At 39.9% G+C, this 20004-nt stretch overlaps 1 protein-coding gene and 1 long non-coding RNA gene across 2 annotated transcripts; one reads left to right on the top strand and one right to left on the bottom strand.

Moving 5' to 3' along the window:
- Nucleotides 1-5978: 5978 nt before the first annotated feature.
- On the top strand, nt 5979-8191 carry LOC115589593 (collagen alpha-1(X) chain-like). The gene is made up of 3 exons (XM_030430577.1): nt 5979-6225; nt 6489-6620; nt 7119-8191. Exons 1-3 carry the CDS (start codon nt 6036-6038, stop codon nt 7397-7399), a joined length of 603 nt encoding a protein of 200 aa, XP_030286437.1. The 5' UTR covers nt 5979-6035; the 3' UTR covers nt 7400-8191.
- A 1176-nt stretch (nt 8192-9367) lies between these two features.
- Nucleotides 9368-11246, bottom strand: LOC115589607 (uncharacterized). Its single transcript, XR_003985552.1, has 3 exons — nt 11034-11246; nt 10373-10539; nt 9368-10138 (listed from the first exon to the last, which is right to left on the bottom strand). It is a non-coding gene; the product is annotated as an uncharacterized LOC115589607 (long non-coding RNA).
- Between the last annotated feature and the right edge of the window lie 8758 nt (nt 11247-20004).

Here is a 20004-nt window from a genome sequence, read left to right as displayed (position 1 = left end):
TTAATTTCTATTTTGCTACTTTATTTGAGAATAATCAGTCCAACCCAAAAATGTTGCTCAGAGGTTCTACGGTTGAGAAAATGTAGTGCCAAAAGAAAGGGCGGTCTGACGGCGATGTAAAGTGGTGTGAATTTTCCCTATACAATGTACACTTGAACTGTTATAGATTTTTTTAGGTGAGCCTTGTTTTAGGAGGTTAATTTAGCTTTTTCTCTGGACCCGTTCACTGCGGTACAAAGCTGAGCGTCTGGGCTGGAGCTGCTCTCTACTTCTCGAAACTGAGCTTGCGCTGATCGGTGATTACGGTGGGAAACAGATCGACTATAGATATGTACTTTGTATGACCCCACTTCAAAAAAACCCAAACTATCCCTTTAAAGCGCAGCATTTGGTATCACTGAGAATGTCATCTTTTTGGACTGTCTTCAAACATGGGCAGGTATCAGTAGCACAGCTCTACAGGAGTTTTCTGAGAAAACTCAAGCCAAGAAACAAGAAAAAAATGTCAACTTGAGAAAGGAGAAGTGTCTGTCATTAACAAAATGAAATTAAGGAACCATATGTCTGTTGATCAGGAGTTTCGATCATACCTAACAATACATTCTTAATTCTAGCGTTCTCAGAAAACAAAAGCCAAGGAACAAGAAAAAAAAAATTCCAATCGCCCTGAGAAAGGAGAAGTGTCTTTTATTAAGATCTGTTGATCATGGTACAATTCTGTGTTATGGATATGAAAGTGCTGATAGATGTGACAGACGGGGGCAGAGAAGACACAGATGGCTGAGAAATAGGGAACAACACTGATCAAAACAAGGACAATTTTGTTCAAATGTCAGCAAAAGATGGGTTCATGAGTGATGTGTTTTCCATTTAACCTTAATGTAACCTTTTGTTTCCTAGAAAGTGGCTCACACCATCTGCTGCTCCACCTAGGCCTTAGCCTACTAATACTGAAAGTAGGATCCATATCTGGCGATTAGTAAAAGGTACGAAAACAACAGGTGCTGAAAACATCAGCATTTGGGTTAGCAATTTGGCCAGCAACGGAGTCGTTACATCACTCTGAACAAAGAAAGTCTTGCAGAGATTGAGGGTGCTTTCACACATGACCTGCAGTTTGTTTGAAAGTTGTCAGTCTAACCTTGGAAAAGAACAAACAACCAGTCAGCGCCAAACATGTCAAACCCATGTCATCTGTAAATTTGTGGTGACTTTCTCCATCTTTAACAATCACTTCAGGCCCAGAGGCAACCTTTGAGACCATCGTCTCAACCAAGCAGGGTCAGGTACTGGTTCAGAGCCAGCGTCTACTTTGGAACAAGTTCTTTGCATTTCGACAAAAAAGAACTGGTTGTTGACCAGGAAAACTGGTGCCAGAGTTGCACCAACACTTTGGTGGGCTACAACAAGAACTGCTTACGTCAGGGGCTGGGGGTGGGCTTATCTTGACCATGGACCACACTGTAAAAAAGAAAAAGTTGAGAAAAACGTAAAATATCAAGGCAACATGATGCAAGAGATTTTTAAGTTTTGTGCTGTTGTTGACTTAACTAAGTTTTTTTGAGTTCTGCCAACTTAGATCTTCTTGTTCACCTAATTAGGAGAATCCTGTGAGATTAAAAAAGAAAATTCTTGCTTCAATGCCATGTATTTCTACTAGGAGTGGGCAGATCGATCCAAATATCGATAGTATCGATACCAAGGTGAGTATTGGTATCGGATCGATACCAGCGTGATGAGATCGATATTTTTGTTGTAGTTTCTCTTCTATAAATTCAGCAAATCACTTGTATTTCTTCCCAGAGTTTGTGTGAGTGCAGCGCTCCTCTTCACCTCGCTCACTCCGCTCACTCAGGTTCACTGTAACTGGAACTCAAAAATATATACTTATATTAAGATATATAACCTACCTCAAGAATATAATAACCCTTTTGTGTATCTGTTGAAGGAACATTAGTATTCCTATTTAGGCTACATGCAGATTAGAGATTTGATATGTTAAATAAAGTACAAAATCATTAATTGATCAGGAATTTTCAAGTAAAAAGTATCGGTATCGGTATTGCTATCGGCAAAACTGGCCCTGTATTTACTTGGTATCGGATCAATACCAAAATTTGCAGTATCGCACACCCCTAATTTCTACCTGCACCAAACACAGATTGTTTAGTTGAATTAACAAATAACTACTATTTGTATATATATATATATATATATATATATATATATACATATATATATATATATATAATATATAGTATGCGCATTTGTATATATATATATGTATGCAAGCATGCCATATATTGACAGAAACAAACCGGAATTGCAATTGCAATAAGCATAATGTGGCTGTCCAGGAAAAGGATCTATGCATAATGTAATTTGACTAACTTCCATTAAAATTCCCCAACACATGGTAAGTCTCTCTCGGCAAACACCCCTTCACTCATGGTGCCAACATTTTTAACATCTTTGTTAACTCAACACAATTTAACCACAGAACAAACAATGTGAATTAACCTGCAACCGTCTTACACATCATCTTATTCACAACACATTCACAAACCATAATTACACCAGCACCAACAGAATACCCAAGAGTCTTTGCGCTACAGTCCACAAGGGGCGTTACACTATAAATCACTCGTGATTGGTCACATTGTCATATTGACCAAAAATGTATCTAATCTAATAAATCGACTCGATCGACTCCGAGCTGAACTAGTCACAGCTTCCGCCTATAATGGACGCACCTCTTCAGCAGAGAGCCGTATACTTTTCAAACTGGTTCAGACATGCGCTCTTTGCGCAGTGTTGCGAACATGAAGAATCTACGAGTTGGCCCAACTCAACTCAAAAATCTGCTCAAAGATTTACAAATCCTTGTTGTGCTGATTTTGAAATAGTAGTTAAGACAACAATGAGGGAAATTTGCTGGGCAAACAAGATTTTATAGATTGCTTATTGTAAAGTTTTTTTCTGATTCAGTTTAATTTGAAAACTCAAATGAGATAAACAATTACTAGTCATCATTTTTACAGTGCAACTAAAACCACTTATGATTGCAATTCCCCAAAAAACAGAACTAATGTAGCATGTTCAGACTTATCTGGCACAGAATAAACAAAAGATTTGCACTATGAGTGCCAAATTGAAGCAAAGTGGTCTGAGGACCTGTCATGTTTGGATACCAATGAAGGCATGCCAGGAGCAGCACTTTTATGTAGTTGATGTAGTCTGCTAAGTTGCTCCAAGACTGCTGGTAAATTGGTGTTCAGTTATTGAATGATGGGATGGCTCTCATGCAGTCAAACAGTCTTTACCCTCGACACTTCATTCTGTCAACCGCACAACATCCGTAACCCTACGCACAAGCACAGCTGTGTGTGTCGTATTAGCTGCTAGCTTGATAACATGCTTACTTCAGTCAAGTCAAAACTGTTATTTATTTACATATCCTTGATAATTTGGGTGATTTTTTTTTTCAACATTCACAAGTAGAAATATTCTTCCATATTCCCCCTTTAAAGGTGCAATATGTAAGAATAACAGTCTAAACCAGTTAGCTTATATTTCCCTGTTTGGACCACTAGATGCACGGCTAAACAAGCTAACCAGCAAAAGGTAGCTACTGTTCTCAGTCACTCAGGTTATGTATGTATATATATATACATATATATGTTTGTGTGTGTGTATATATATATATATATACATACATATATATACATATGGATATGTATATGTATATATATATATGTATATTAGGGCTGTCAGGCAATTAAAAAAATTATCTAATTAATTACAGGATTTGTAATTAATTAATGTAAGTAATCACATTTTAATCTCACATCTGCTAAAGGTACACAAATAAACAATTTGAATTCTAGGAAATTACAATTACACTTAAATAAATAAAATTCAGAAATAAAATAAGGCTGAGTCTCAGGCATTAATGCAGATCTCAGTCCCGACTTGTTAAGCATTTAAATGATAAGTCAAGCTGGAGCAGCTTCGGTGATAGGAGATTTATTTTTTACATACGCTACAAATCACCGCGTTCTTGTTGATAGTCCCGTCTTCTTTCTTTTTATAAACAAACTTGCTGTTCAAAGGCCCTTGCAACGATGTGCTCGCCTCGCTCCCCTGAATCGCGTCCATGTCTGTTGTCACCCTGCTTTAACTAGCGACGCAAGTGAGAAGTGACGAACACATCCGGACAAGTTCCTCGGTGCTAGTGCTACCATGATGTGCCACTGCCAAGTAGCCTATGGGTCATTCAATGGCAGTGATGTGCACAGGGGGGGGGAAGGGGGGGCGGTCCCAGTTGTTGAAAAACGCGCGCTAAAGTGCCCTCTTGGTAGCCAAAACGTGTGCTAAACTGCCCTCTTGGGTGGAAAAAACACACTAAACTGCCCACTTGGCTGGTTAAAACATGATAAACTGCCCTCTTGGGTGGCAAAAACGTATGCCAAAGTGCCCTCTTGGGAGGCAAAAATTTAAATATTTCAGTCTCTATATGTGCATCGCTGGTAGAGACTTACCCCGAAAGACTTGCAGCTGTCATTGCAGGGAAAGGTGGTTCTACAAAGTGTTGACTCAGGGGGGTGAATACTTTTGCACACCACACTTTTCTGTTTTTTATTTTAAAAAATGTTTAAAAACCATATATCATTTTCCTTCCACTTCACAGTTATGCACCATTTTGTGTTGGTCTATCACATAAAACCCCATTAAAATACATTTACATTTGTGGTTGTAACATGACAAAATGTGGAAAAGTTCAAGGGGGGTGAATACTTTTGCAAGCCACTGTATGTCCATGCTTCATCATAGTTTGTTTCTTTTGAGGTGTCAGATAAATATTTTAAATGTGTATTGTTCCCTGTGTTTTCATCACAGAGCCCTATTGGGTGAAGAAAACACACTAAACTCCAGAAGTTTTTTTTTTTTAATCTATATTGAGCCAGAACTATATCTCACAGAACCAGTTTGGATTCTCTGGTGCTAATTTGGTGTTAAAATGCACTAGAATACAGGAAATGGCATCTACTTAATTGAAAATGTTCTGGGGGAGGACCCCCAGACCCCCCAGGGTTTTATTTCCTTTATACATCCATGTCTCTGTGTGTTCCTCATAGTCCAATGTTGAATCCACACAGTTCTCGTGGATGCTGATCCTGACTACAAATTAACTTGAGTAGTCTGTCTAGTTAGTCTGTTTTAAGGCTATATAATGTGCCATTTGTATAACATATAAACATGTCTAAAGTGCCCTCGGCAACACACAGAAGTTAGTGCCCTCTTCAGTGGTGAGAACGCACTGTATGTGCCCTTTTTTTTCTTTTCGCCCCTGCCCTTCAAAAAGTCCGTGCACGCCACTGTTCAATGGGCCAAATTTAAAATGGTTGCGCATTAAATTGCCACTCAGAATCTCAGAATTAATTGCGTTAATTTTTATAACGCGTTTATCTGCGGTGTAATGAATTAATCTAATTAACGCGTTAAACTGACAGCCCTAATATATGTGTGCGTGTGTGTGTGTTTATATATATATATAAATATATATAATTTAAGAGCTTGCCAATTCTTACACGCTACACCTTTAAACTACTACTAAGAGAAGCAAAATAGAAGAAAGTTAGTTTGTGATGTTGGAGATGTGCTCGCACATCTTCTGACAAAATCCACACAAACCGAGGTCTTATTGTGCTCTGTAGTTTTAATTATGGACCAATCTCCAACCGCCGAGAGGTGATGACAAGGACTTGGGTGAACTCTGTAAAAAATAACTGATCTAATACATCCGAGGCCTCTCCTAGGCTACTTGTTATATGCAGCAAAATCCCTCCCCAACTCTGTAGCTCCACGGTTAGTTCTGCTTTCACGCTGTCAATTCGTGGAAAACTGACACATGGTTAGCCACATGTCAAATGGGATGTTACAATTCAAAAGGTCAGCATGAAACAATATAAAAGCAGCCAGAGGGATCACATCAGTCAGTTAAGTGACTGCCAAATCGTGAATCAACCTGAAAGATGAATTTCACCATTTCATGTTTTGTTCTGCTATTCTCTGGCTTGGTTCTGGCCCAGTATGATGGTGGATCCTGCTCTCCCGACACATGTAATCTCCTGAGAGACTTTGGTGCCAGGACAGAAAAACTTGAAGCAATGGAAACCAGGCTGGAGGATTGTCAAAATCAGATTCTGGAACTGAGGAATAAGGGTAAGCTTGGGTAAAGAGTTTCTTCAGCCTTTTGTGTATGATGATAATAATAATTGATAGAATTTAAACAAAACAGATGATTCAAACTGAATGAAAAAAGATGGAAAATGCTTGAGTACATTTTCTCACAGGTAATTGACTATTTATATGTTCTGGAAATACCTAGTCAGTATTACATAAAAACAACTAATGTTTTCATTTTTTACAAATGAATCTTGAAATACTTTGCAAAGTAATGATCTGAATTTTTTTGGTTTACACAGAACAAACCAAAGTGATATTCAGTGCAGTGGCAACAGCAGGAGAAAAAGCCATTGGACCCTTTGACGAGGACACAACTTTGATCTACAATATGGTCTTAACCAACATTGGTAATGCCTACAATCCATCCACAGGTAATACTCACAGTGATTTACATGCTTACCACTGTATCATTAACACATTACTGAGTTATGGTTGTAGTATGTGATTAGTCAGAGGTATGTTGAGGTTAAGGCTCAATTCACTTAATTCATAGATTCAAGGTGAACCAGTTGAATTATTTATTTATTTAGGTTGTCCACCCCCCAAAACAATACTAAATACAAGAAATGTGATTTACAGGCTGTCCAATCATAACAAAAGGGAGGAAAGCCACTCAGGTCAACGCTTCCCACCATAACCTGAAATTAGAAACCTAGCAGAAACAAAGCCATAACAACACCACAACACATACCTGAACCATCATTCCTAACAAAGAAATATCTCAAAAGAAACTTAGTCCATTAAACATTAAGAAACAAAAGATACCCTGCTTTTTCTGGCTGCTACGTTAAACATCAAAGAAAACTGAGTTTTCAGTTGTAACTAAAAAAAGACAGTTAAATGTGACCAAAACCTTGTTGTTTCCACAGGTATATTTGCTGCACCTGTTGCAGGTGTTTATTACTTTTCTATTTACTATCATGCTGGAGGAGAGCATGAGGGAAAGCTGTTTCTCTACAAGAACGGGCTGCTAATGATCGCAACCCACGATCACAAGTCAAACTCTGACACAGCTGATAATGGAGGAAATGCAGTGTTCCTGCAGCTGCAGCAGGGAGACCAAGTGTATGTGCAACTGGCTGCAAACTGTCATGTTTGGGGATCTGACATCCATACGACTTTCAATGGCTTTTTGGTCACCATAATGTGAAAATCAATACACTGTATTTCTATCAATTTCCTGCTTCAAGATGGATGTGAATATGTAACTGTATTTTCAAATATGATGAAACAGGTTTCAGCAGCCCTGTCAGCGTAATGACAGATTTCTGTGCCGCCTCCATAGAAACCATTTCATAATTTAAGTCTTGTGGCTAAAAACTTAAAAATCAATGAATGCACTCCTGACTTGATCGCTCAATCAAATGTAGGAAACATTGTGAGGTCACATGCAATGTTTCCTTAAAACCTAATACATGCTTTGTATTTAAATTTAAATACATTTAAATTTATCTTGCAAAATCCTGCTTTCTTTTAGATCCACTAAAGTTACATGATGCATAACCATAATTTGTTCTTTTATCTACATGTCTGGAATGAGTTACAGAAGTCTTTTTAATTAATAAAAAAGTGTCTCGATACACAAAAACACCACATTCTCAACTGGCATCGATAATGAAGCCAAGTGTAAACATTGCAAGTGTTCAAAATGTGGCTGCAGTCAAAATCGAATAAAGTTGAATAAGTATGAAATCTGTTAACTTGGAAGCAAATCTGACAGCTGGACACCAGATGAATTTTCCATGCACGCCGTGTATTGGATTGCAAACGTCACATAGTGGTCTCAAAAACTTGTGTATCAAATATATTTGACTTGGCATCATAGTTAAATCAGCATGTACCCTGTATCATGTTTACCTAATTAGTAGGATATCGATTTACGATATTGTTGCATTATACTGACAAATTATAAAGGTTGATTCAAGATAAGAATAATTGTAAATGATTGAACTGTCAATGATTTCTGTTTTATGTTCACAGAAGCTTGAGTTTAATCATTTTATGATCCTTTAACAGTCTTGCGATAGGAGAGGTGTGCGTCTAAAGAAAGGGAATCGGCAGACCATACATCTTTAAGGATGTGAAACTACTGGTGGATGCGACCACGGAGGTCAAGCAAGCACAGAAAGTTAAAGAAAAGGAAGTGCCTTAATGGAAAGATCAGCATAACATGGGTTCATAGTGGATGTGTTTACAGTTTAGCCTATTTATAACGTTTTGTTTTGTTACAAAGTTGTGGAGGGATCATCGTGGCCTGAACTGTGAGAAATATCAATGTTAATTTGGCATTAATAGGATAAAAAAAAAAAAAGGGAATACAGTTTGTTTCAAGGTTGAGGTATACAGATTGAAAAGTGTGCCACTCTGTGCTTTTGAGCAATACAAAATACAATAAACAAATGAAAGGAACATCACATATTTAGAAATAGTGACCATTTTTTTCAACCTTTGACTAAATCCATTCTTAAAACATAAGTATATTTAGGGGTTCATTACCCATAACCCCTGCTGTTGATGAAGTTCACAACTTGAAACACAAAAAACCTAAAATATAGCCATGCTCCTACACTGGGCATGGACATTACCTACTGACATTTATATTATCAACAGATACCAGGGCTGGTAGCACCTGCAAGACAAATAGGTCAGCAATTCTATTCCGCCTGTAATTCATTATGTATGTTAAATTAAACATTAACAGTTGAGGCAGATGTCATCTTATGTTAGTGGCATGACAAATCAGGAAAGGAAATGTAGTGACACATGTAGATTTATGAACTTTAAATAACCTTTGCTATGTTTTTGCCTAACATCGTACTCCGGCATTTTGGTCAAAAAATCTGGGATCGTGAAGAAAAATCTGAAACGATGACGCAGACATGTCAGTTATGAGGTATCTTTCCCTGATTTGTCGTGGCACAAACCTGTTTTTACATTTCTGGAAGTACACAGCAGCAGATAACAAGCATTTAATTAAACATAGAAAAAAACGTAAAAATAAACACAAAAAAGAATGAAATCCTTGAAATTCTATTCTATTAAATTCTATTCTAATACAAAATCAGCTGCATGCAGATATCATTCAGTGGGTTGTGATGGTGAGTCACAACAACAAATGTGGTGTAAAACGTGTTTTATTCTTTTCATCTTGCTTGATATAACATGATGTCATAATAGTAGGCTGTGAATTACAAAATGTGTTAATCTTTTATTTAGACAGCCACTGTAGAAGCAGAAGTGATTAAAGAGTGTCCACATTTTAGATACAAGTCACTAGAAACTAATTATTATTAATGATAATTGTCTTAAAGAACAAAAGCAACAATAATTATCATAATCATATAATCAAAGATTGATTAGCAGGTTTAAGGCATCGATTTGACTTTATGCAAAGCAAACAAGCAGGATTCGAAACACAGTTTTTTCAATGAATTCACCTCAAAACTGTTTTTAAACATTTTCGTAAGCAGAAATCATTCATTTAGCTGAGCATGATGTAAAATGTACACATGAGGGAGTAATTAGTCTGACACCTGGAAACAAGGCTGCACTAACCCTCCGGTAATGTGGGTCTGTCTCAGCTTATACACAGGGTATATTTCCTGGAGTTTGACCACCGTTTCTCTGATAATGGACCGGGCGGCACAGGTTTCCAACATTATCACATGCTACAATCACATGCTGTGGGAGGTTTAATACCACTTGGACGCTGCAAAATCCATGGTATGAGGAATAAACGTCATAAACATTCATGTATGAGCTGCTGATGCACAAGTTGGCATACACGAGCCGGCCAGCTGGACTACAGATCTGCTCGACTTGACTCAGTGGGGCGTCGATGAAGGACTGCACTGCTGTTCTGCCACAGAGACCATGCATCTGCAGGTAGCTGTGTAATAAGATGTCAATGTTTTACTGCATAGTATTGATATTTTTTAAATCCAACTTTTAGCTGTCACAGTGTTACATATTCCTACTATTAACTACCGGCGTTTACGGACCTATAGCTTGTTGTAGCACTCTTTTGTTGTAGCATAACAAAGAATGATTCAATTAAATTGCAACAAAGCAACAATTACTGGTTCTTTCATAGGGAAATAGTTAATTCAAACATTTTACTCACAATGCCCAATCAGCCAGAGACCTTCTGTTGAAGCTCATCTGGAGGACGTGTCTCTGAACAAAAGTGGAATATGCTTGGTAGCTCTTCGGCTGCAGACAGGGCTGTAACATACTGCCAGGGACCAGAGTGAGGATGATGGCAGTCAGGAGAATGACCTTCATTTTTGTCTGGAGTGAGAGAACAGATTTACAGCTGTGCAATGCATCATTCAGAGCAACATAAACATAAATACTGTGTCTGTACTTTACGTGCAATGTCTGCAGAAAAGGACGGATAAATAAATCATCATCGCACTGATGGACCTTTACGCATCGTGTTGTGTTTGTGGTGCGTAGTTGCTGTCATAGCTAACTCTGGTGCAATTACTTGTAGTTGTGCACTGTCCCTTGTAAAAATAAACAATAAGATAAATAATTAAAACACTGGCCTTAAGTTACTGTGATGTAGTCTACAGTAGTGCGATCCCATCTTAAGTGTTGTGTCATGTCACCATACATCAGGCCTCGCATCAGCATACTGTATAGCATAACTTGTTGCAGGTTTCAAAAAATAAAACCCCTGGGGATCAATAGGTGCGTGTAAGAAGACCAAGGGCTGACAAAATCAGGACAAAATCTCCTGAAAATGAAAAATGTTTCAATATTGAGAAACATTTTCTCACCTTGTTCTTCTTCTTGCTGCTTTCGTCTGGGGAGGCCAATACCAACCGACGCTGAAGTCTCTGATATAGAACCGAAAAGTAATTCTCCCTTTATAAACCTCCTCTTGTCTCGTGAACATCTGATCACATCCAGTCCATATCCAAAAAGATAGCAGCCAATCAAAATATTGCAAACTTGCGCAATGTGCGCGTGTAGACACAAACCAGCCGCTGAATTGACATACTGGCTTGCTGTATGTCGACATACCTTTGAATGAGGAAGTGCACTTTGCTGGGTGCCAGATGTGAAGTAAAAACAAAGGACACATTAAGTCACTGTTGGACTTGATTAGACACAGTGTAAGGACATTCCAGGGCCAGTATAAGTACATGCAAGATTGCTATTGTTGGTGGTCCATCCAGTTTTTATCTGAGCTTGAAAACCAAGCCATACAAATACCGTCACTTGTCTTCGAAGCCAGTATTTCTCTGACTCTTCTGAAATTCAGAATATCAAACTATTTGGTACGTCCCCTCGTCACACAAGTAAGTAGATGGGATGTATAGTAAAGCTGTTGTGTGAGATGTGCAATGAAATATCATGTCTGACATGTGTGCGGATCAGAGACCACAGAATACCAAGTGTTACTCCAATCTTTTATTTGGCCCATTTCAACTCCTGCCTGCTTTTAGCTACCTAAACAATTCCAATATCAAAGTGTTCAGCTCTTTAAGGGCAAGTTTGCCTAGTTAACTCTTTTAAACCTCTTGGAACTTGAAATCTAGCCATAGAAAAGAAATCCTGTCTCCGGCTACAATTATAACTTTTGTCAACTTTCTGTCACCCTGTTACAATATTTAAAACCATGTACTTCACAACGAAGTAATGGGGAAGTACTATATTGTTAACACAATGTTACTAAGCTACTCATGAAGACTTTTGCCTTGTTGTCATCTTCAAATTTGTTTCCCCATTGTTACTTTTGGATTTGGTCCATTATTATCCTGTTAAATTCATGCAGTCATACAGTTATGACCGACTCTGCTGTTAGCTTGTTAGCCAGGGATGTGATGGTGGTTTTCAGGGCCAAAGCTAGCTGGTTAGCATGCTTACTTGATCTCTTCAACACAATACAGAGATGTCTTTGACATGACGTCATCACTGTTGTCTCTTCACATTCTATAGAGAAATGTATCTATCTTTTGAATGTTTTGAACTTATTGCACCTTTAAATTAAAACCGTGTCACAGTAGATTCATTGTAATATGGAAGAATTTCTTAAAACATCATGCTCATCTCACAAAACGTTGCTGAAGCAGGCTCTTAGATGCATCAAAGAGAATGTGTGGCTAAAGAACACTGATTCATTCAATCAGCTGGGCCCGTTGTAAACTTTAGACATCAGGGAGTAATCAGCCTGCAGCTGGAAGCAAGGCTGTTGTGTAATGTGCAGGTGTTGAGACAAACCGGTTTCGAATGAGGGAGTGCACTTCGCTGGAAACAATTTGTGAAACTGTTAAGACAGGTTGATGTGATGAAAAGCAATAAGTACAATTAACACTCTGTACACATTAAGTCACAGTGAGAAACTTTCTGTCACCCTGTAACAATATTTTAAACCAGTGGCGCCGCCAGGATTCAATTTCAAAGTACGCACAGAAACGACAAATACAACAAATGGAAAAATACTTTTTTTAGACAAAATCTAATGTTTTCAATAACAGATTGCAGCGCCCACATGATCTGTGAGACTGTGTGCTATGCGCAATTGCGCACACACGCGCGATCGTCCTCTGAGTCTCTCCAGGTCACTGTGTGAGAGAAAGAAAAGCTCTGACTTGCTTTGGCAGACGTTGTTTGGTGTCACCCGCTGATTTGCGTAATTTAAATATCTAGCCCACCGAACCTTCCAATCCGCCCCGGTTCAGCATCCTGGTCAGTGCACTGCAGACCTGCAGCATTTGTTTCCATCCAAACTTGGCAAACGTGGTCGGGATTTGTAGAAGACATATGTATGGTGCTCACTAGCCTATGCTGTACCTATTGAGATTGAGGAGTCACGTGCTGATTTGGGTTGATCTGGGCGGGGTCTGAGCCGGTCGGCCATGATGGTAGGAGACGCTATCGGTTGTCAGGGGCAACGCCTTCAGAACTCCACAGAGGCGCGACTAAACAGTCCAGAGCTCTTTAATTTCTGCGCATTTATTATTTCGGCGGGACAGAGACGGATCTACGAATATGAGAAAGAAAAGGAAGAAAGTAAAGCAATGCAAAAAGATAAGGCGAAAGAAAAGGGACCTTACAGGAACAAGCTCACACCAAGCGCATAACAGCGGTATTTGGAGAAGCTCTCGGACATCCAAAATATCGACCCATACGAGCTCCCTGCAGCGGAATGGCACAGAGACCTGGATCATTTACCTCCATGCACATACATGGACATCGTCAGTTACCTTGTTTTTGGTGTAAGTTACTACACAATGCAGGAGTTTAAAAGCCACAAGTCTTTGGAAAGTTACGAGACTTTCTGCTGCGGCTGGGTGCAGGACTTGGCCATCTACAAGCCCCGGGGTGGTGAAAACAGCGTTGTACCGGCAAAAAGACATTTTTAGAGAATGTACCCGAGTGAAAATGCAGAGAACACACTCTCATCGACTGGGGGGTGCGATCGAAAGTAAGGTCCTTTCTTCTTATTGCAGCCAACCAAGCAATCCGGCGTCTACTCGTCAGGTCAGAGACTTGCTTTCCTTATGCTGTGTCCATTTCGGCAACCTAAACTGTATCCCATTGTTCCTATGTTTTCCATATGAATCGTGTGAGGTACTGAATCAGTTTTTAACGCAGCAGTGACTTCCAGGCATGGTAAAACAGTGCGGAATTGTAAAAACCTCCACTACTACAGAGTTAAGGACACACGTAAACAATCGTGTTTTGCCATAGCATGCTATAACCAGTCGATTGTAGGGGAGGTACTGTATCGTTAACACAATGTTACTAAGCTATAAATGAAGAGTTTTGCCTTGTTGTTATATTCAAATTTGTTTCCTCATTGTTTCCCTTTGTATTTGGTCCATTATCGTCCTGTTAACTTCATGCAAAAAGTGCTGTACATGATTCGCAACACATCCAAGCCATATAACAAATACAACAAAGACTGAAAGCAGCTAAAACAGCTTCCTGCAAGTAGCATTCAGTGGTGTGTGACGCTGACGGTCATTCACTACGACAAATACCAGTTTAAACTATGTTTTATTTTATCAGGAAAGGACAATAGCAGAGCAGAAATGCATTACAGTTTCATGCAAAGGTGATGAGAAATTCATACAAATCCTGGGAGGATACATTAAATGTGGTCAAGTTACTTACATTCTAACCTCAAAACTGTTTGGGGAATTGAAAATTGAAAATTGAAAATGAATTTGCTTTAGCTCAAAGGTGCAATATGTAAGAGTTGGCCTCCTTGAATTTATTGGAACAACTAATAGGGAGCAGCAGATCACCACACAACTGCTAACTGTGTTCTCTTAATACAGTCATGACTGCAGCTACTGTTAGCTTGTTAGCCAGGACAGTGATGGTGGTTCTCAGGGCCAAAGCTAGCTGGTTAGCATGCAAACTTCAGTGGCTATCTCTTCAACACAATACAGAGATGTCTTTGACATGACGTCATCACTGTTGTCTCTTCACATTCTATTGAGAAATGTGGCTGTCTTTTGAATGTTTTGAACTATAATTCTTACATATTGCAACTTTAAATGGAAACCTCAGCACATTAGATTCATTTCAATATAGGAGAATTTCTTACAACATCATGCTCATCACACAAAACTTTGTTTAAGCAGGCTCTGAGATGTATAAGAGAGAAAGTGTAGCTAAAGAACACTAATTGATTCAGTCAGCTGAGCTTGATAGAAACTCAACATGTCATGAAGTAATTAGCCTGACAGCTGGAAACAAGGCTGCGCTAACCCTCTCAGGTTATACGCAGGGTACATTTCCTGGTCTTTTACCGTTGTTTTTCTGATAATGGACAGGGAGGCACTTGTTTCTAACATCTCATCACAGTAGATTAATTCTAATTTGGGAGAATTTCTTACAACATCATGCTCATCACACAAAATGTTTCTGAAGCAGGCTCTGAAATGTATCTGAGAGAAAGCATGGCGAAAGAACGCTGATTCATTTAATCAGCTGGACCCGTTAGAAACTTCAGACACCAGGGAGTAATTAGTCTTACAGCTGGAAACAGGGCTGCACTAACCCTCCAACAATGGGGGTCCCTCTCAGGTTATACGCAGGATCTTCTTCCCGGTAATTGATCAGCATCTTTGTCAAAATGGACAGGGCGGCAAGGGTTTTCAACATTATCACAGGCTACAGTCACAAACTCAGACTGCTTTAATATCGATTGGACGCTGCAAACCTTTCCCAATGTGGAACTAATGACATAAACATCCATAGGGTAGCTGCTCATGCACAAGTTAGTATTCTTGCGTCGGCCATCCTTACTACAGATCTTGTCGACTTCAGTCTGCGAGGCGTTGATGAAGGACTGCTTTGGTTCTCTGCCACAGAGATTCTGACTCTGCAGGTACCTGTGTAATAAGATCAGCGTTTGACTGCAAAGTGTTGACATTGTCCAACTTTTAGCTGTCACAGTGTTACATGTTCCCGCTGTTAACAATTGGCCTTTACAGAACTTTAGCTCATTCATCAGTATATGACTTTTTAAAGATGTTGCATCATTGGTACTGTTTAAAGCAGAGCACTCTTGTGTTGTAGTGTAACAAAGAATGGTTGACTTGAATTGCAATAAAACTACAGTTACTGGTTGTTTTCAAAAGGAAGGACTTGACTCATAATAGTTTAACTCACTCTGCCCATTCTTCCTCAGAGGTTCTGTCAAAGCTCTTCGTCGGAACATGTCTGTGGACAAAATCAAACCTACGCCTGTTGGGGTCTCTTATTCACACAGGGCAGTAACATACTGCCAGGGACCAGAGTGAGGATGATGGCAGTCAGGAGAATGACCTTCATTTTGTCTGGAGTGAGAGAAAAAGTTTAAGGGCTGATTAATGCATCATTGAGGACCACATGAACATAAACAATGTGCCTGCAAAATGGAGCATTAAATAAATCGCTAACACACTGAAAACTTTTTTTAGATGAGAGTGTCAGCACTTTCTATACAGACTTGGTGTTTGGCTAATCCGAAATCACTGTGATGTAGTCTGGTGTGGTCCAATCATAAGTCTCATGTTATGTTACCTTCATCTGGACCTGACATACCGTAGAGCATAATTTGTTTGAAATTCAGTAATATGTAGCAGAGTTTTCGGTCTGGAGGCGTTCTATACCAACTCTCCGTCTCTGACTGAAAGCTGAAAAGAATTCTCCCTTAATAAACCCCCCCTTATCTTATAAACACCTGAATGCATCCTGTTATGGTAATCCAGTGAGTTGGCCGCCAGTCAAAATATTGCATCCAGGGACGGACTGGCCATTGGGCAATGTGGGCAAACGCCACTGCGGCCGCCTGTTGATGCTGCTGCTAAATAAATAAATAAATGATTAAATATAAAGCGGAGTGACTGCATCAATAGGCACCCGCAAATGGATAAATAGGCAAAATAAATAAATAAATAAACATAGCGGGGTGGCTGCGTCAAAAGGTGGCCGCAAATGAATAAATGGCCAGCCGACAAATCACAGAACGGTTCCAAACACATTTCTCCCGGCTGTTTCAAGCGTCAATAAAGTTTTTGAGCCAAAGGTAAACCAAATTCCCCTTAACCCAATATACTGACTAGTAGCCAATTTAATCACTATCTATATGCCACATACGAGTCTCTATATCACAGTCATGGTTACCTTCTACAGTCACAAAATTTTGTATCACTCTGCATTGTTTTGTAGCGAAATGTGTTATTCAGATGTTCAAAAACGTGCATGGTTTGAAATAAAACAAATCTACCTGCATTTTTTTTATGTGAATAGTTGTTTACAAAAGTTAAAATGAAGCAATGCCTTCTGGGAATTTCAAGACTGAATCGAGTGGACCGTCTGAGTGTGGTTGTTGGAAGTTGGAAGTTGTAAGTTGACTGAGTTTGAGCTAGCAAAAAAATTAATCGAGTTATCAAGCGACACAAGGTGGGAGCGGAGAAAAGGAGAGAAATCTCAGAGAGCACTGTTGGTTGACGGTGAAAAATGCTGCAAACCGACTGATTTGTTTTAAAAATCAAGTGCAGCTTCAGCTAGCACTAGCGCTAATACTGCTAGCATTAATGTTAGGCCTAGGGCAGGCCTATTCGACTAGCGGCCCGCGGGCCGGATACGGCCCGTTTGAATTTTTTTCTGGCCAGCGAGACTGCCAGTAAATAACAGTGATGAAAATTATTACATCAACAACGGCTCTGATCTGGATCTAACCGGATCTAACTCATGAATATCTATGTCACGCACGTGAACTAGGCGTGTGATGCGTAGCCAATCACGCAGCCAAATGCAGCCAATCGCACCAATCACAGCGCTGCTCTGCAGTTGCCTGAGCTCATGGGTGACAGGGGTTGGCACCAGCATGGCGCTCTCTAAACCGAAGAAACGGAAAATTGACTCGGAAAACCGCCAGTTCCAGAGCGAATGGACGGACAAATATTTATTTATTTTGCCTGCCGTGACCAGTACGAAACCGGTCTGTTTACTGTGCAACGAATGCATGTCTGTGATGAAAGAATACAACTTGAAGCGGCACTACAAGTCAAACCACGGCTCGTTTTCGGCTCGTTTCCCGGAGGGCTCGGATGAACGGCGAAGCAAAATACAGCGTCTGCTAGCATCATTTCAACACGGTCAGGCTGCCCTTGGTCGCTTTTGCACGGAGCAGGAGAGGGCTATGATAGCATCCCTTCGTGTAGCCTGGACACTAACCAGACAGAAGAGGCCCAAAGATTGTATGCTGGCTGTCATTGATGAAGTGGTTGTTGATGAAAAAGTGAGGGAAAGCGTCACCTCATCCATTAAAAAAGGGCCTCTCTCGGATACATCAACTCTTCGCAGAGTGGAATTACTCGCAAAGGATGTATCAAGGCAGCTTTTGGATAACCTAAAAAAAACTGATGTTATGAGCATCGCTGTGGATGAATCAACCGACTGTACTGACATGGCTCAGCTATGCATTTATGTCAGATTTCATGATGGAGTGCGCTTTAGAGAAGAACTTGTGGGGCTTATTCCGATGGAGAGACACACCACAGGTGAGGCGATATTTCAAAAGATTGTCGCATTTTTTGACGAGCGTGAACTGGATTTACAGAAAGTTTGCCTTTTGGTCACCGATGGCGCTCCAGCAATGATTGGTAGATTACAAGGGCTGACAGCGAGGCTATCAACCATAGCTCCACACATGCAGTTTTTACACTGCATCATTCATCAGTCTGTGTTGTGTGCAAAGTTGAGCGGTGATCTGAAAAACACCATGGACACTGTCATGAATATTGTGAATTTCATCCGCTCAACCTCCAGCCTACAACACCGCCTTTTCCGTATGATGCTTGCCGACATGTTTGCGGAACACACGGACTTGCTTGTTCATAACGATGTCAGGTGGCTTAGCAAGGGGAATGTTTTGGACCGTTTCTGTGAGCTCCACCAGGAGATTGTGTCTTTCCTTCGCGTGTGTAAACACAAACGGGCAGCAAACCTCCTGGAGCGCATGCTGGATGAACAGTTCATGGCAGAAGTGTACTTTCTGTGTGACATTTTCAAACACTTGAACACCCTGAATCTTGAACTGCAGGGACGAGAAAAGTCTATTGCTGATTTGGTTGAGAAGCTTTGTGCTTTCAAAACTAAGCTAACCATTTTCACAACAGACTTATCAGCAACAGGACTGCTGCACTTTCCACGACTGCGTGGATTCATGAACACAGCACCTGAGGCACGGATAACGCCCGTCATGACAGATTTCATGACAAAACTGACTGAGAACTTTACTGAGAGATTCCAAGGGTTCAACATTCCCATTGAGGTATTGCACTTTGCTCGTGACCCCTTTTCTATCAAACCTGAGGCAGACTTTTGTGCAAAAGTAAAAGAGGTAATGTCTTCTATTGATGAGAGCATCTTTCAGTTGGAAATGGTTGATGTGCAATCCTCCTTTGCTTCAAAACAGTACTTGCAGTCTGAGGGTGCAGAGAGCCTTTGGTCTAACCATGTGAACCAATACCAGTACCCCACAATGAGGAAAGTGGCCTTGCTAATACTGACAATGTTTGGGTCCACTTATACATGCGAGTCTAGTTTTTCTCATATGAATGCCATAAAAACAAGGGCACGTTGCTCCATGACCAATGAAAAGTTGCATGAGTGTCTGAGGATTGCCCTGACTACATATGAGCCAAACTATGTTGAAATAGCAAGGTCAAGGCAGTGCAATTTTTCACATTAACCTGAAAAGGCTCAGAATGACAGCAGTGTGATGCTAATGGTAATGTCTTCTATGACAGCATCTCTCAGACTTAAATGATGAATGTGCAATTACTTTGTGTTAAAAACTTGCAGTCTGAGGGAGGACTTTTGGTCAAAACATGTTAAAAAACAATATCAGTCTCTGTGAAAACAGTTCAGTTTTATGTTAATTATTTTGTCTGTTTTACTGTCCAGCTCAAATTTTAACTGAGTATGTTTGAAATTGTTTATCTCTATCTATGTTGTGAACAGTCCCATCTATGGTCAGATGGCTTTGCTTTGTTAATCTTGAATGTAGCATTCATATAAATATGGACCTTGGTTATAAAAGCCCTTTTGTGAAAGTATTAAAGTGGGGGAAAAAGTGGATACTGTATGTGTCATTCGTTCTCTATTATCAAGAGTTATTTTTTAGCCATTAGTTTACAAATATTCTGTGCGGCCCACGAACCCCCAGTGATTTTCATATTTGGCCCACTTGCTATTGAAGTTGAATAGCCCTGGCCTAGGGTGACCATACGTCCT

The sequence above is a fragment of the Sparus aurata genome, chromosome 10 (genome assembly GCF_900880675.1).
Source record: "Sparus aurata chromosome 10, fSpaAur1.1, whole genome shotgun sequence".
In the NCBI taxonomy this organism is placed as follows: Eukaryota; Metazoa; Chordata; class Actinopteri; order Spariformes; family Sparidae; genus Sparus; species Sparus aurata.
This window is presented reverse-complemented; position numbering and strand designations above follow the sequence as displayed.

What these genes read in the sequence shown, in the direction of transcription:
- LOC115589593 (XM_030430577.1), top strand. Translation starts at nt 6,036, where the DNA reads ATGAATTTCACCATTTCATGTTTTGTTCTGCTATTCTCTGGCTTGGTT. An exon ending in TCTGGAACTGAGGAATAAGG is followed by an intron (nt 6,226 to 6,488) that starts GTAAGCTTGGGT and finishes TGGTTTACACAG; the next exon opens with AACAAACCAAAGTGATATTC. An exon ending in TGCCTACAATCCATCCACAG is followed by an intron (nt 6,621 to 7,118) that starts GTAATACTCACA and finishes TTGTTTCCACAG; the next exon opens with GTATATTTGCTGCACCTGTT.